The 17,106-nt window shown below is 29.3% G+C and overlaps 1 protein-coding gene across 1 annotated transcript; it reads right to left on the reverse strand.

Moving 5' to 3' along the window:
- Positions 1-6,275: 6,275 nt before the first annotated feature.
- On the reverse strand, positions 6,276-17,019 carry LOC145194832 (mucolipin-3-like). Its single transcript, XM_090070550.1, has 13 exons — positions 16,196-17,019; positions 14,883-15,044; positions 14,593-14,746; positions 11,224-11,290; positions 9,839-9,935; positions 8,910-9,006; positions 8,480-8,601; positions 8,250-8,399; positions 7,778-7,879; positions 7,459-7,581; positions 7,170-7,376; positions 6,911-7,011; positions 6,276-6,810 (listed from the first exon to the last, which is right to left on the reverse strand). Exons 1-13 carry the CDS (start codon positions 16,862-16,864, stop codon positions 6,708-6,710), a joined length of 2,154 nt encoding a protein of 717 aa, XP_089926676.1. The 5' UTR covers positions 16,865-17,019; the 3' UTR covers positions 6,276-6,707.
- Between the last annotated feature and the right edge of the window lie 87 nt (positions 17,020-17,106).

The following is a 17,106-nucleotide window of genomic DNA, read 5'->3' on the forward strand; positions in this document are numbered from 1 at the left end:
CATGGGTAATGGGTATTATTTACACACTTTTATACTGCAATATTTTACTTAAATAAAATTAACTAAATATAATATTCTAAAATGAGAAAGTTCTGCTTTGATTGAAATTTAATTAGAGTTAAAATGTCTAAAGTTAAAAATATTTTTTGTGTGGTCTTTATGTATGTATCTATATTAGACATGTCCAAAAAACAACTTTTTTTAAAAATGTCTGAGCACAGCCGCTAAATGTGTTCTTTGTAATAAATTAATACTAAATTTAAAAAATTTTTGAATAAAAAAAATTTTTAGGGGTTGCTCAAGACCCTTAAACATCAGACAAGTCCCTAATATTTTGAAAAAAAAAGTTTTTTAAAACCATATTATGTTGGGTCTCAAAAGAAGTGAAATTTTATAAAAATTTCAAAAATATTAACTATTTTATATAAAAATTACCAGTTCAAATTTTATGAATTAAAAACTATCGTTTTTTAACAAAAAATAAAAAAGTGCATATTTTTAAAGTTTTTTTTAATAAACTTTTGAATTTGTGTTTTTTATAAACTTTTTTTATTATTTTTGAAATTTTTATAAAATTTCACTTCTTTTGAGACCCAACATGATATGGTTTTAAAAAACTTTTTTTTCAAAATATTAGGGACTCGTCTGATGTTTAAGGGTCTTGAGCGACCCCTAAAAATTTTTTTTATTCAAAAATTTTTTAAATTTAGTATTAATTTATTACATAGAACACATTTAGCAGCTGTGCTCAGACATTTTTTAAAAAAGTTGTTTTTTGGACATGTCTAATCTATATATTTAACTACATTTACAATTAATAAACTAATTTGAAAAATGATTGAATTAAATACGTTTTTTTAAATTCCTTTATGTTTGTCCCATTCAATGAGACATACTTAATGAATGGGACAAATGTCATGCTCCAATAAAACTCTCTTTTTTCCAAAAGCCAAATGCAAATCCAATTTTTTTGTTTTACTATATCATTGAGGAAGAGTCGGTTGTTATCAAACATATTTAAATATATATATTAAACAATTTTATCTACGTTTAAAAAGCATTTTGCAAAAACTGTCCCATTCATTGAGGTTTTCCTCTACTTAGAAGTACCACCACATTTTTCGTCTAATAACTTAAGTACGAAATCACTTTACGTTAACTACAACTGACGTTCCTTTAGTGCTTTTTTTTTATTACTAATTACTTTGTTTATATCACAGAGTACATTTGTAAAAGCTGTTATAACGTATTATCACTTTATTTTATATGAATATTTTATAAAAACTGATGAGGTCTTAAAAGTACCGTCAGGTGATTTTAGTCTAAAAAATGATGAGGTTTGATAATACACAAACTCGATGAAGTGATTATTTTGTTTTATCAAAGATGTTTTTTTTATTTTTATTATTATTCTGAACAACTTTTTTTATTGTTTTAGCCTATGAGATGGATATTACTAAGGGTCTGCGTCTCGGAATCGTTTTCTCGAAATGAACCGGGAAAAGCGTAACGAGGCTTAGCAATACTAAACTATTTTAAGATTTTTTCCAGGCGAAAAATCTTCTCAAGTTCTCAACCACTCCATTAGGAAAGACGACTTTCCATCCCAGATTGTCTTACAAAGCGTAAGTCAAGCCAGGCAAGACTGAGTCAGTATCTGAGGTACAAATCCAGAGATCCAAAGCAACTTTGAGATGACTTGGAAATTATGAAACTTCTGGCAAGGATGAATCTTCTACTCAGCTTTAATGAGGCAAGACCTTTCATGGAGTTTATGCACTACTTAGATCCAAAGCTGAAAATCAAGGCTGCCACAACTTATTCTAGGTAAAGCTGCCTTTGTTTTATGACAATGTCAAGACGGCTGTGGATAAAGTTTTGGAAACTGATCTACTGGAAAGTCCGGGAATGGCTCTGAGCACGGACATTTGGACTTCAAGGAACTTTGATCAATACCAATCATTGTCTGTTCATTACATTGACAAGGAGTGGACCCTGAACAAGTTTGTTGTTTCTGTCAGTCCGTTCTGGGAGAGGCACACAACAGACAACAATCCCAAAAAGATCGACAAGTAAGTTAAATTACAAAATGTACTTTTTTACATGAGTTATTTGTGTTCAACAGTTAAAGTGATATGCCTGATCTCGCCATTACGCACGTTTATAATCAGTGCAAAGAAAAGTTAGTTATTTTAGTGTTTTTATAAGACATAAATTACTATATTGTGACAATACTAGACATTTCAGTTTGCTGTAATTTTTTGTTACTTTTTTAGGGTTGTTGCCGATCTACCTGGATCAGGAACTGTTTCAGTTGTCGTAACTCATGACAATGTTGCTGCAATTCCAAAGTGCACCTTTATTGATGAGTCTTTGCTTTGTGTGGACCATACCTTGAATTTGGCCATCAAGGACACTGTCGATGCCATCACAACAGTAGATCATGCAATCACTTGTGCTCAAAAGCTAGCAGAAAAGACGCACAAAAGTCATTTGGCGAATGAAAGAATCAAGGCCGAAATTGCAGCTATGAACAGGGACATTCGTCTTGCCATGGAAACCGATACAAAAGAAAATGTTACAGAGTTGGTCTACAAAAAGTTCATCTCTGCCAACAATACTCGCTGGAATTCTACATACATGTGTGTGCAGAGTGTCTTTGACATGAAAGAACCTCTTTTGGCAATAAAAGCAAGGCCAGGTATTGACCCAGCAGATGTTGCATCTCTTGTGCCCTCTGAATTGGAGTTTAAAATCTTTGAGAACTGTTGCCTACTCTCAAACTGTTGGCAAAGACATCTGAGAGACTTAGTGCAGATAAAAAGCCAACTCTACACATCGTTGTTGGTGGTCTCCACAATTTGCAGGACCACATCAACAGGGTTGAATTGGTCAAGGATGATTTGTCAGACACAAGCAAATCTTTTTTGAGAACTTTTTCAGTCAAGCTTGATAAAAGGTTTCCCAATGCTGGCGCTCATACCATGTTTCTTGGTGTAGGTCATCTCCTTAATCCTTACTACAAGGGTGTGGCATCCAAAAAATTTGGAACCTATGATAAAACCTACAAGTACTTGGTTGAAAACCACACCAATCATCATGAATGGCTCAACAAAATTATGGATCAACCAACGGCCACTGCAAACTTGGAGGAGGAAACAGATTCGTTGGCTCAAGACGTGATTGAATTTCATTCTCAACCCACAGCAATATCGGACAAGTCCAACATTACCAAGGAATGGGATGTCTACAAGAATATGCATCCCTGGCCAATAAAAGAGGCCCAGGAAAATGTTCTTGGATTTTGGAAAAAACATGAAATGACTTTACCTCTTTTGGCTGAATCTTAAATTTTGCCACTTCCATTTATTGCTTCTAAGTTTTTTGTTTTAGCTTTAAACCTTTTTTTTTTTAAACTGAAATTTTGCTCAGTTTAAAAAAATTTTGTAAATTTCCTTCCAGATTTGTTGTCTCAAGAGAGTGATCAAGCCAACGTTGTTGAATCAGATGATGTGGTTGAGATTCAGCTTAATCCAAGGCTGCCAAGTCAGCCGATGTCACGAGCAAGTACGGCCTCCTCTAGAATCTCTACTGCTACAACATCTCATGTACCAGGTATTACACCACTAATCACCAGTTCAAGGAGTTCTGCCCTAGCTCCTTTTGCTGGACCATCCAAAGCTCCTACTGATGCACCTTCAATTAGTGACACAAGTAAATGAATTGTTTGACAAAGTTTCTAATTACAAACATTTTTTTATTGTCAATAAAATTTAGTTAATGTGCATTACAGTACAATAATCACAAATAAAATTAATGAAACACATGCAAATTTTCATTTCAATTTTTATTTGTCTTGTTAAGTCTGGGTAAATAGTTTAATTACGATAAAGTAACCAAAACAATTGTAATGGCCGAGCCCCCCAGCAGAATACTAAATTTCACATTAAGGATTAACTAGTATGTCTCGTTATGTCTCGTTATGTCTCGTTATGTCCCGTTAAAAAGATGTAAATTCCGGGAAATTGTGAAGCTCCTATTTTGTCCGGGACATCTCGTCCGTCTCGGTATCGTCCCGGATTTCGAGTGAAAATTGAAAATTGTCTCGATATTTATCGCTAATCGGGACAAAGCTTTTAGGATCGTCTCGTCTCGATTTAAAAAAGTAACGAGACGCAGACCCTTAGATATTACCAACAATACTGCTCTAATTGAAACCCTGCTATTAGAAGAGATTCCGGACTGTGACGAATAATCTGATGCAGGTGTGTCCGATGATGAAGTGGAAAATATTCAGCTACCCTCACCAAGAGGCTTGGATGAGGTTTTTGAAAGAGCTCTAGAAAATATTTTAACTGAAGATCCGCCATTGTCGCCTTCAAAACATGATGAACTGGAGTGCCCTGTAAATCAGGCACCACCATCACCAATACCTGGATCTAGTGTTCAGACTGATTTTTACCGGAATACATTCTAAATACTGAAGTAAAAGAAGACTATTTTGCTCACTGTAGCACCCCGACTGATATATTTTTAGTATTGATTGGAGATATTATTGATAATATTGTGTACCAAAGCAACCTTTATGCTACTTAGAAAGACAAAGTATTAAACCTAAAAAAGGAGGAACTTCTAACATTTATAAGTATGAATTTTTTATGGATTAAATTACTCGTCCGGTGTGGAGAGACCATTATTCTTTGGCACCTGATCTCAACAATGCACTTCTTTGCAAAACAATACCAAGAGACAGATTTTCTATTATTTTATCTCATCTGCATTGCAATGATAACTCCCAAATGCCTAGAGACTGCAAAGATAAGTTGTACAAAATTAGATTTATGATTGATGCACTCAATAAAAAACTTCAAGAGGTTTATAATGGTACTCGCGAACTGAGTGTAGATGAATCTATGATTAAATTTAAAGGTAGGTCTGTCTTAAAACAATATCTTCCTATAAAGCCAATAAAAAAGGGGATACAAGTTGTGGTGTCTTGCTGACTAGAGAGGCTATATAAAGAAGTTTCAAATTTACCAAGGAAAGGACGAAGAACTGAACTCAAAGTTTACCGGCTATGGCTTGGGAGAGAAAGAAGTATTGGAGTTGACGGAACAAGATTGGAGTAAAGGGAAGATAGTTTAATTTGATAATTTTTTCTCGTCTGTTGATTTGCTTGAGAAACTGAAAACTGAGAACACCTACGCATGTGGAACTATCCGAAGTAATAGAAAAGGACTAGCTGGAAATATGCTCGCTGATTCTCAAATGAAAAGGGGCGACAGTGATCATCGATTTTCAAATTTAGACATTGGATATTGGAAATGGAAGGATAAAAAAGTGGTTCATTTAGTATTTAACTTTCATGGTAATGAAACGGCAACAAGTCTGCCATTACATGTCCTGTAGCTGTCAAAGATTATAATAGCTATATGGGCGGCGTAGATACAGGTTACTCAAGGCTTGAAAACAATGAAAGATGCTAGTCAGAAAAGAAAGACTTCTACTGATAATACTGAGAAAGGTGGCCCTTCCAAAAGACGCAAATCTGGGTATACCATTATAAAAGACGTTCGCTTGGGTAATAGAGGCATCCATTGGCCTACTTTCGTAGAAAATAGGGGAAGGTGTGAGGTTTGTAGTTTGAAAAAGATTCAGTCGAAACCTCATAGTATATGTTCTCATTGCAAAGTGCTTTTGTGTGTAAATGAAAAGAAAAATTGTTTTGCTGAATACCACGAGGTCAATTTGTAATTAAAAACCTATCTATTTAATTATATATATATATATATATATATATATATATATATATATATATATATATATATATATATATATATATATATAAAATTAAATAGATATTTGTTTATTTAGTATTGGATCTCATAGTTCCTAACATTGTAATAACACAAAGTTCCTGACGGTACTTTTAAGTCTAGGTCTTGGAAATAGTACTTCTAGGTACAATAAAAATCTTAAAATAATCTGAAGGTTTCCTTTTACCTACCTTATTATGATAATAAAGTTAAAAAGCGGAAATTCGTCAGAAATCACTACCCCGGCAGGAAAGGGTTAAGATATTTATCAATTTTATATATATATATATATATATATATATATATATATATATATATATATATATATATATATATATATATATATATATATTTATATATATATATATATATATATATATATATATATATATATATATATATATATATATATATATATTCGATATTATCAATTATATTGTGTTTATAAATTAAATCATCTTTTATTTTGACATTATCTATTACACAGATCACTTTATTTCACTTTATTTATTTCACAGATATTTATATAAAATCAAAGCAAAGGTTTGCAAAAATACTTTTGTTATCCAAAATTCTATATGTAAAGACATTCGTAACAATATATTAACAAACTGCTACAGAAAACTTGGTTTTGAAATTAGAAAAACTACAATATCAATTTACAATGCTCGTAAAAAACAGAGCGAAATATTATCAACCTTTTTTCAAAACAGAAAAGGTTTGTTAAAAGTTTACGTTTATTTCCTTAAAAAAAAAATCCTAAAGTAAATATTCAAGGCATAAAAGTTAAAAAAAAAAAAAAAGAGAAAAAATCCACAAGAAACAAACACGTTAAAATATTACTTCGTTCATTTAGGGCCATTATTATCTTTTAAAGAATATTAGAAATTATCATTCCAGGGATGCTGATACAATAGACAATCGACTTGAAGATAAACCTTCGATGTTTACTTTAGTTAGATTTGTGCCCCCTCTGAGGTTATATTCTCGTATACTACAAAGACGTTTATGTTAATAAGGCAAAAATGAATAACAGAATCTCCACAAGAAAATTTTCATTAAACAACATTAAGCATAGAAATCTAAATACATACCATCGAGGGCAGCTTGGTGTAAATCCTTCATTACTGTTCCCTGAAGTCGTGCGGCCCATTATAAATACTTCAATACGTGTAGGCGGCATTCTTCCCCAGTCCTCCACAATAAAAGTAAAATATAAAACTTAAGGTGATCTTGCCGTTTCAAAAAATCAAATTTTTTTGAAACGCTTAGATCACCTTAAGTTTTACATTTTTTTAAAATAAAATATCAACATAATTTAAATTCAACGAATCATGGGATGTAATTTAATACCTTGAGTCTTTCATAGGTATCCCCAACTATACTTATGAAGGTACTCAACACAATATAAATGAACAGTGATACAAAGGCGTATAGATAGATTTTACTGAAAATCCAGATGGAGGTGCTCAAGCGACTCATGGTCGCAAATGTTGCAAATATATCGTCTCCATTAAGTAAAGAGAAGAGACCTTCAGCTGTCGATAGGAAGGTTTGGAACTAAAAGAAAGTGTTGCACAAATTTGTAGCCACTTCGCATTTTTATCCTTTAAGATGTTTTTTTTAATACCACAAATCATACCTTGAGATGATAAGGCCCCAGGACAATCCATCCGCACAAAGTAAAACCGGTAAAGATAAACATAGCACAAAACATAAATCGCATCAGATTTGGTGCTGCATATCGCAGAGCAATCAATAAAATCTAAAGAATGATTGCCTTAGTAGTGGTGAATTTAATAACTAAATTTATTATTATTTGGAAAAAAGTTTCTTTTCTTGCATTGATTTTGGTTTTAATTTTGGAGCAAGGATTGTAAAATTCATTATTGCTATGAAAAACTTTTAGACCACAAATTTTAAAACAGCTCGAAGGTTTTAAAATGACAGGAAGGACTTACATTAAAAGTTTTCAAGTAAGTAAAAAAGCGAAGCATGCCAGTCCAAACAAGCACCACTCCAAGTCCTAGCAGCACACTGCAAATATTGTAAAACTGAATATCCTAAAATCACACTTAAGCATAAATACTTGCATATCAAAAAACAAAACTAATTCAAACTTATGCACTATTTAACTACATGAATCGAGTGTAGGTTAAAAAATAAAAAGAGATTTTACAATTTGTAATAAATTTCAAGTTTTAAGAAAATATTTTTATTTAAATTTATTTACTTTATCAAACTAACACTAAAACAGAACGTTCTAGATAAGTAATATTGATATACCAAAAATATTTGCAAGTTTGAAAAGAATAAAAAGCGGTACCAAAATGTAGACAACATCATTAAAAATTTAGATAAAAGTTATCATTACAACATTACAAATATTATTTTTTATTAACTATTGTAAAAAAAGAAATACTTTTCACATACTCTTTCATCAACACGGATTTTGTAGATAGAGCCAATGATAGAAAGCAAATCACTAATCACAATAACTGCAAACCACTTGTTGATAAGCTCAAGTAGGTCCCATCTGGTGAGTTCTTCACCTTTGTAGTCAGAAAAATATTTTTGTGCAGCCTGAAGAAAATTGTTTACCAGTCACTAAAGTTGACCTATTATAACTAGAGCTTTAATAAAGATAAATATGTAAAACACACTTCAGCCAACATGATAGATTTGGCAAGAGAACGAACACAGAGCAAACTTGACAAGCTGCAAATCAATATGACCAAAATGTCAAAAGTGATCAGAAGATCTTGAATGACTGTATTGTCTTCCCCTAATAAAAAAAAAGTTATACAAACATTAAACCTTTTCTGTTTAACAACTAATTCAAGGGGGATTTATAAGGGGGAAAATACAAATAAACATTAAATAAAAACACAATACTTTTTGTTAAGCCAAATTTAGGATCTTGTAAATATAGTTTAAAAATAAATTTAAAAACATCAGACCAGCTTTTTATTTGTACTTACAAGTTGAAACCTCTTCAAATTATTTGAATGATACTTTAAGATTTTTAAGTTTTTCTTCTCTCCCTCCCTCCTCTTCCCTCCCTTTTAGCAAACTAAATACTTAGTAAAATACCTAATAGTAGAAATTTCTCAGGACAATTTTTGATGTCTTCTGTCATCTGAAGGGCAACACGCAACTGCCCATCATGGTTTGAATTATCAATAGAAATCTAAAGATAAGTTGAAAAACTAAAGTAAGAATGCTTTTATAATGGTTCTAGGTAAGATAAGCCCAGAATTACCCAGGTTAAATCCTTGTGCAGTGGAGGCTCAAGGGTTATATGCATATTTGAAATATTATCACCTAAAATGTTGATTAAATCTATTCAAATCATTAAAGACTTTTTTACATAAAATGGTGGTTCAGGAGCTGTTAAGATAACCTGTAATGATTGATTGGTGCAAAAAGTTGGATTCACACTATGAATTAACACTTCATTAAGAAAAATAAAAATGAAGAACACCTTCAAGAAAGAAAATACAAAGAGGTAAATTTTGTAAATATGTAAATTTTGTAAATACTTTTTGAAACAAATTTTATTTAAACTTCTTTCTAAAAGAAAGAATAAACGAAATTAAAAAAAAAATAAAAGTAAAAAAAATCCAAAAAGCTTCTTTAATTGTTTAATGTCCTGTAAAGAACTTCTGCCTAATGTTTACTGACAATGTTTTACCCTTGTAACAGTAAATGAAATATATTAGGAGATTAAGTTAAATGAATCATGAGATAAACTTTAATTTTACTAGACTGGGACTTTTTTTTAGTTGTATGCTAACTTGAAACAATAATATGTGGGCTCATACATGTGATTGCAAACAAAATATAATGAAAAACAATTTAGCTTGTTTAGGCTTTAAGTTTAAAAATGGCTGGCACTTAAATGGGTAAATAAACAAAAAGATGGTGTGTAAATAAGTTACAAAATTAAAAAAAATATTACACATCAAAATAAGAAATCAAAATTTTATTAAATTAAACTGACAAAAAAAAAATATAAATACAGTATTTTGCATTTGCAAACATTCTGGAAGATGCCGTAGCTTTAAACCATTCAAGAAGACCACACTCAAATCAAACTTCAGTTGAATAGAAACCACACTAAAAATTTTTGATAACAAAATAAATCTTCAATGGTTCAAAAATAATAATAATAACAATTATAATTAACAACAATAAGAATTATAAAGATATATTAAAAATGATTTTAGCACCTTTAAAAGTTCTTGTAACGTTATTTTATATTAAACAGATGTAACTGTTTTATGGTTAAAAAAATTTAAGTGTTAAAATTAATGAACTTATGTATAAATAATGTATATATATTCTGCTGATTCATTCAATGCATTAAGGCATAAAAATAATGAAAAATTACTTTGAGTACAGTTAAAAAAAATTTTTATAAGTTAAAAAATGCAACTAAAATAAATTTATTTATTATATATGATTCTTATCATTCAAAAATTTCCCTAAATTTTTAACCTAATTTAATTAAATTGAATACTTTACTATCACCTTTTAATATAACTTAATTTAGAAAAAAAAAGAAAGTTAAAGAAATTCTTTTTAGAGCTGATATAGGTGATATTGTGGAGCCTATATAAGACAAGACTTTCTCAGATCTATATGTATTCTATGTATATTTATATATATGTTTTCTATGTATATGTATATATATGTTTTCTTTGTATATGTATTACATGTTTTCTATATAAAAACATATAGATCTGAGAAAGACTCATGATCATGCTGCATCATGATCTTACTTTAAATTGAATGCTTTATTATAGCCAAATGTTGTTATGTCTTTACGCATTTAACATATTTCACCGTTTTATTTGTTTCATATACATTCTCATGTTAAGCAGAAAATTTTATTTTTATTGTGTAGAATAAGTAAATAAAAAATAGTTTTTAAAAATAGTTTAAACTTGTGTTGTTAGGTTGAACTATTTTTTTTGCTGTTTTATTCTAATAATTGCAGGCTGATTACGGATTCTATAATACCAAATGAGGCTGGAGCAGTGCCTTACTAAGTCCTATATTATTACCACAAAAAAATATTTAACATTGTTTGCATTTGGTGATGTAAATATATTTTTGTAAATTTAGTTGCAATTAGCTTTTATATCAGAATGACACAAGACAGATAAATATTACTACTTCAATATTTTTGTTACAAGTATCATTATGAATTCAAGTATTAAAAAAAAATATAAACTTTTATTTCTTATAGTTTTTCAAACTTTAAAACATTGAAATGCTTATACAATAACTTGCAATAATTAAAGCAAATAAATAACTAATAAAATAAACAAATAAAATAAATTTCTTATTTTATGTTTCTTTATAAAGCATTTGCAGAAATGCTTTATAAAAAAATGGTTACCTGTCAAAGAAACTTTTCTGATTCACTATATTGTCCAAAAACCTATCAGACAACGAACTCTCACAAACTAAAAAAACAAATTTAAATATTACTTTACATCAAACCAGAATTTTACATTAAAATTCTAAAACTTTTATGTATTGGGTTGGTGCATAATTCTTTTTTTCACAATAATACTCTTATCTTCTCAAATAGAGAAAATCTCTTTTGAAAATCATATCTATGTTTGCCAAATTCCTTACTTTTTTTGAGAAAGATTGGAATGCATCCTAGTCATTTCATGATCTCAACAAATTTTTTAACAAAGGACTAATCAGCTAAAACCAGTTTAAAAGATAGCTTCAGCTGGTTAATCTTTTGCCGCAGCTCAAATTGGGCAATCCAAACCTTACAGATGAAGAAGGGAGAGGTCAACCATCAAATTTTGATGAACAGGTACTTTGGTAGCTGTGGAAGAAGACAAAAGTTCAACAATCAGGAAGTTGGCCAAAGAGCATCATGGTCAATAAATGAATATGGAGCAATTATTGATCATGATGCTCTTTGGCAAACTCAACCATTACTCATTGATGATTTGGAAATTTTGATTGGTAACTTTTTTATGGAGATTTTGAGATCAGAAAGTCAAGATACATAAAAATGAGTTAAAAGCTAAGAATTAAAGAGGCAAATAGGTATGAAAGATAGCCCAAGATCAGCAACAAAGAAGTAGCAAGTAGGTTAATAATTTTGAGAATGACATTGGAAATACTCTAAAAAAAATTAACACGACAAGTGACATTTAACATCATCCAGAATTTCATCCAGAAGTTCATGTTATAAAATTTAAATATGAAAATAATAGTTATAGTTGGTTGGTTATATCATAGTTGGAAGAAGCCAGTTGGGAATCTTAGTTATATCATAGTTGGAAGGTAGCAGTTCCTTTTAATGGAATAGGTTTATGTATTATCTATATAAATCTGTACAAAAAGAATCAGCTAACACAACTTGAACATAATTTGTAAAAACTACAGCAGCTTTTAAAAAATCACTCTATTACTGTTTCAAAAAAATAAAAATTAGCATAAATACAGTTTTAAAATTCATTTTAATGAACTAAATTTAAATTTGCAGTATTTTTAATACTGTATTAATACTAATTTTTATTTTGTACTGTAATAGGGTGACACTTATCTTTGAAGTTTTAAAGTATGATTTTTATGTATTAACCACTAAACAAGTTTATGGTTTTATTCGAACAAAATTTAGAGGTAGCTCGATGATATCAAAATGTTACCATAACACAATAAAGTAAAAGCAAATCATTTAAATAGGCAACTATATCGTAATTTTCAATAAATTAAGAAAAAAAAAAAAATAGAAATTAGACTTTTGAGATGTTTAATATTAACTGTAGGTACTATAGTTTGCACTTTTTCTCATATTATATCACCACATGTGACAGGCAGCCATCTTATAAAAATATTTTATGTGGATTTTACTGCTTTGACAAATTTTATAGTATCATTATACTGTTGATGAAGGTTCCTGTAGGATTCTAATACCATCATCGCTTCATATTTCTTTTTTACAATGAGACAAACATCTTTTATAAGTAAATATATTATTATACAAAAAAAAACAACATATAACATTTATTATTATTATTATGATCATCATTATTATCATCATCATTATTATCATTATTATTCAAATATTATCATTACAAATGTAATCATCTTTATAATAATAATATCCACCAGATGCCAATACTATCTTGATAAAAATTCATAAATTGTCATGAAATTTTTTTTGCTTATAATTAGCTGTTACTATATTAACTTCTTAGTAAGTTACTATATTAAGTTTGATTCTGATTTATTAATAGAATTTTATGCATACTTTATTAAAACAGTTTAAACTGCAAACACCATTTTTACATCCTGATTATTATATCTCTGAATATTCTCTAGCAAAAAGCTCTTTTTTTTAGTGCTCTGTTAATTAGTGTCACATATTTGTTTTTTGTAACTGCTTTAATAAGTAATTTATCATTTATTAATTATTTATATTAGCTATATAGTCTGTATCCTATATTCCATCACTAGGCTGCCAATAACAGAACAGGCAGTTAACTGTGCAACTACTTTAACAACTTCAGATTATCCATGGGGCAGACCCACCAAACATTGAACATTTTTACAACATGGAACATTTTTAAATATATATCGTGATCTTATTTGGGAGAAACCTATTGTAGAAGAGTACATTTGGACCAATAAACTATACAAAATGAGTGTCTAAAGTCATCAACACATTAAAAATGTGGATGTTCTTTTCCTAGTTCTATCAATACACTCATGTCATACAGAAAGGTCTGTGTAACATGAGTGCATTCACTGTCCATGTTTACCTCAAAAAGTGGATGACAGTGCTTTACATGAATTGCCTATTCAACAATTGACCCAGTGATTATCAAAGCAGCTTTCAAAAAGCTTTGTAACTATCTGTGGTATTTAAGAAGAATTCAGAAAACCATTTATTTCCAAAAAGTCAGTCATGTTCATAGGCGCCGAGTTCACGGGGGCAACAGGGGCAGTGGCCCCCCCAGAAATTTACACTAATAATATAAAATCACGGATTATTACAGGGGCGAATAGATACTCTCGCCCTCATGATAATCTGTGATAATATATTATCAGTATAGATTTCCAGGGGGGCCACTGCCCCTGTTTCACCCGTGAACTTGGCACCTATGGTCATGTTCATGGAGAAGATGCAACTGTCAACCATTTTCCTCCAGCTCAATTCCAAGATGTGGATGGCTTGCAATAACTTCTTGATATCCTCTAGCAATCAATGGCTTCAATGATCATGTTGAACTATAAATAAGTTGCTCTTTTTCAAGAATACAATAGAGTGCTTTCCAGATATGATGAGCAACAGCAGTTTCTACTCTATGTGGTCAAGTAACACAACTGAGTGCTCCAGACAGCTGGAACCAGACTGTGGTTGGATGCTAGAACTCAAATTCAAACCATAAATTAGGGTTTTATAGTCATTTCAGTATGTAGAAAGTGTTCTGACAGAAGAATTTGAACTATAATAAATTAATAGTTCAGGAAGATCTTTTCCAAACAATTAAAAAACATTTAGTTGATTTATAAATCAATAAAATTGAATGCATTTGAGCTGCCTATAAATATCAAATATTCCTTTTCAAACATTTGATGTATTGGTTTTATCATAAAAAAAGAAATTGAAAAAATTTTTTTTTTAATTCAATATCAATCAGCCAATATATACAAACTTATATGTGAAATAAATAAACGCAAAAATATTCTATGAGGGAAAGTGAATTTTTTTCACATAGCCATAATATTTTACTTGTAAATGTTGCAGCATCATAATCAATTCCAAGACTTTTGTTACCCACTTTATTTATATAACGTTGCAAACAAATTGATATAGGAGGTGGATCAGTGAGCACAAAGCCTGGATACCAAAACTTACCAATAGATATATTCTCCAAGTTGTAATACTAATATATAATACAAAACTTATTGATAAATAATATTTAATACAACATTTATTTACAACTTACATGAAAGTTATTTCAAAATCAAAACTATAATTATAAGATGACAGTGGCAATGCACTTTTTAAATGTAACTTACTGTCATGTTGGTAAATCTAATTGCATCAACAACTGTAGCTCTATCAAAGTAGGAAAATGGTGTTGAGCCATCAAATGATTGGATAAAAAGATTTTCAAATGCACTTTTTGTATTTTTCATAAAAGCAACTGATGCAAAACGATCTGTACCAAATAGAATAACCTTAATAATAATAAAAAATCATGCTAAAAATATTAGTTAATATAAAAACATGTATTACATAATTTAGCAAATGAAAATTGAACTAATAGTAAGACAATTTAGATAAACCTTTTTGGTTTAGAGAACCTTCTTGATTTAGAGCTGATAGTTATTTCATAAGGAATTTTAAAAATGACTTTAACTTCAGGAAACTATTCAAGCGAGGATTGTAAATATAGCCTTAGATCTAGAATTCTGGTAAACATTAAAAAAATCATCACCCAAAAACTATAACACCTCTTAACTTAATTTTATTTTTTTCATAATGGTTCTTTATAGCAGAATTTCGTTGTTTTTTTTTTGTGGTTCTTATAAATAAATTAGTCATTTGCATTAAGAATTATGCATAGACATGATTTGTTATTATGAAAAAACTATGTTTAACCAATAGCTTTTATATAAGATGAGAGCAGAAAAAGAAAAAGGGAGAAATGAATTTAACAACTATTTATAATAATAACAAAATAATAATAATAACAATAATAATAATAATAATAATAATAATAATAATAATAATAATAATAATAATAATAATAATAATAATAACAATAATAATAATAATAACAATAATAATAATAACAATAATAATAATAATAATAATAATAATAATAATAATAATAATAATAATAATAATAATAATAATAATAACAATAAGAATAATAATATATTTAAACTCTTAATACTTACATTTCATTACAACAACTAATTACATTTATTTAAAACAATTACAGGAAATTTAATGTAAAAAAATATTCAGTTTTTTAAATTGTACTCTTATTGTTTTTAATTTGTTAAGTTATACGTTAACAGAATAAGTCACACAACACACAAGACAAGTATAATACTATGAAATAAAATAAGCCCTGTAATCTCCAAATCAATTACAAACCTAATATATGGTGGTAATTCACATATTATGTTTTTGTTAAGAAACCAATTCAAATTTATATTTCTAATATCATACCTACATTGCATACCTATAACTATATTTTGATTTTATTTGAAAAATATCAGTTTAAAAGATAGACTTCAATTGAAATTACTTGGTAAGAAAAAGATATCTACTAAAATGCAAGAAATCAGTATTCATATAAAACATATTATACTTTTACCTGTGCAGTTACCATCATGATTTTTAAAATTTGAACTCCTAGTTTCCAAGGCTTTCTGCCCAGCTTATACTTTTGAAATGGTGTCATAAAATGATATTGCAACTTGTAACGCATTTTATTTTCTTCAGCTTGTGCTGCTTTTTTTCGCTTTTGTTTGCGTGTTTCAGCATATTTTTGCCACCATTTAGTAATACTAGATATAGAATCAGCATTATCTGTTGGCAAGGTTTGTATAGTACTACTTCTGCTACCATTTCCATCAGATGTGGATGAGTTAAAAGAGTTTTTTTTTACTTTTTCTTTCTTCAAACCAGATGATACTTTTTCAATTAATTTTGAAAACTTAGAATCTGATTTGATTACAGCTCTTTTTTTCTCGATTAACTTAATGTGGTCAGGTAGTCCTAGATCTCCTGAGTTCATCACTTCATTAATATCACTGTTGGAAAAATTATCAGAAATTTCTTTTCCATGATGCTCTTCTGAGACAATTTCTGAATTAAAATCCAATAATTGGCGATTTGATTCATGTTCATATAGTGAAGAATTTTTTGACATTCTTTCAACGTAATTTTCTTTACCACTATTACAAACTAAATCCTCATTTCTTTTATCTATATTATCAATATTTTTAAAATCAGATTTTTCTTCAATGGGATTTGATCCCATCAGAAACCGAAATTATATAAATAATCCAACTGAAATGTTTGGTTTTTAACCTTAAATATAGAATGCACATACATTGTTATAGAGGAAATATTTGCTTAAAGTAAAATTTCAGGTACGTCCGGAAAAACTGTATTGCGGCCGTGTTCACATAAAATTAGAAAAATCGTTTTTTAATAGAACTTCTATTATAGAAGCGCTTACCAAGGACAAACATAAGGGCTATTCACTCAGAGCCAAAAAAG

Source organism: Hydra viridissima, unplaced genomic scaffold (assembly GCF_058129835.1).
Source record: "Hydra viridissima isolate aposymbiotic clone 2 unplaced genomic scaffold, HvirCarnegie_v1 scaffold_13, whole genome shotgun sequence".
NCBI lineage: Eukaryota > Metazoa > Cnidaria > Hydrozoa > Anthoathecata > Hydridae > Hydra > Hydra viridissima.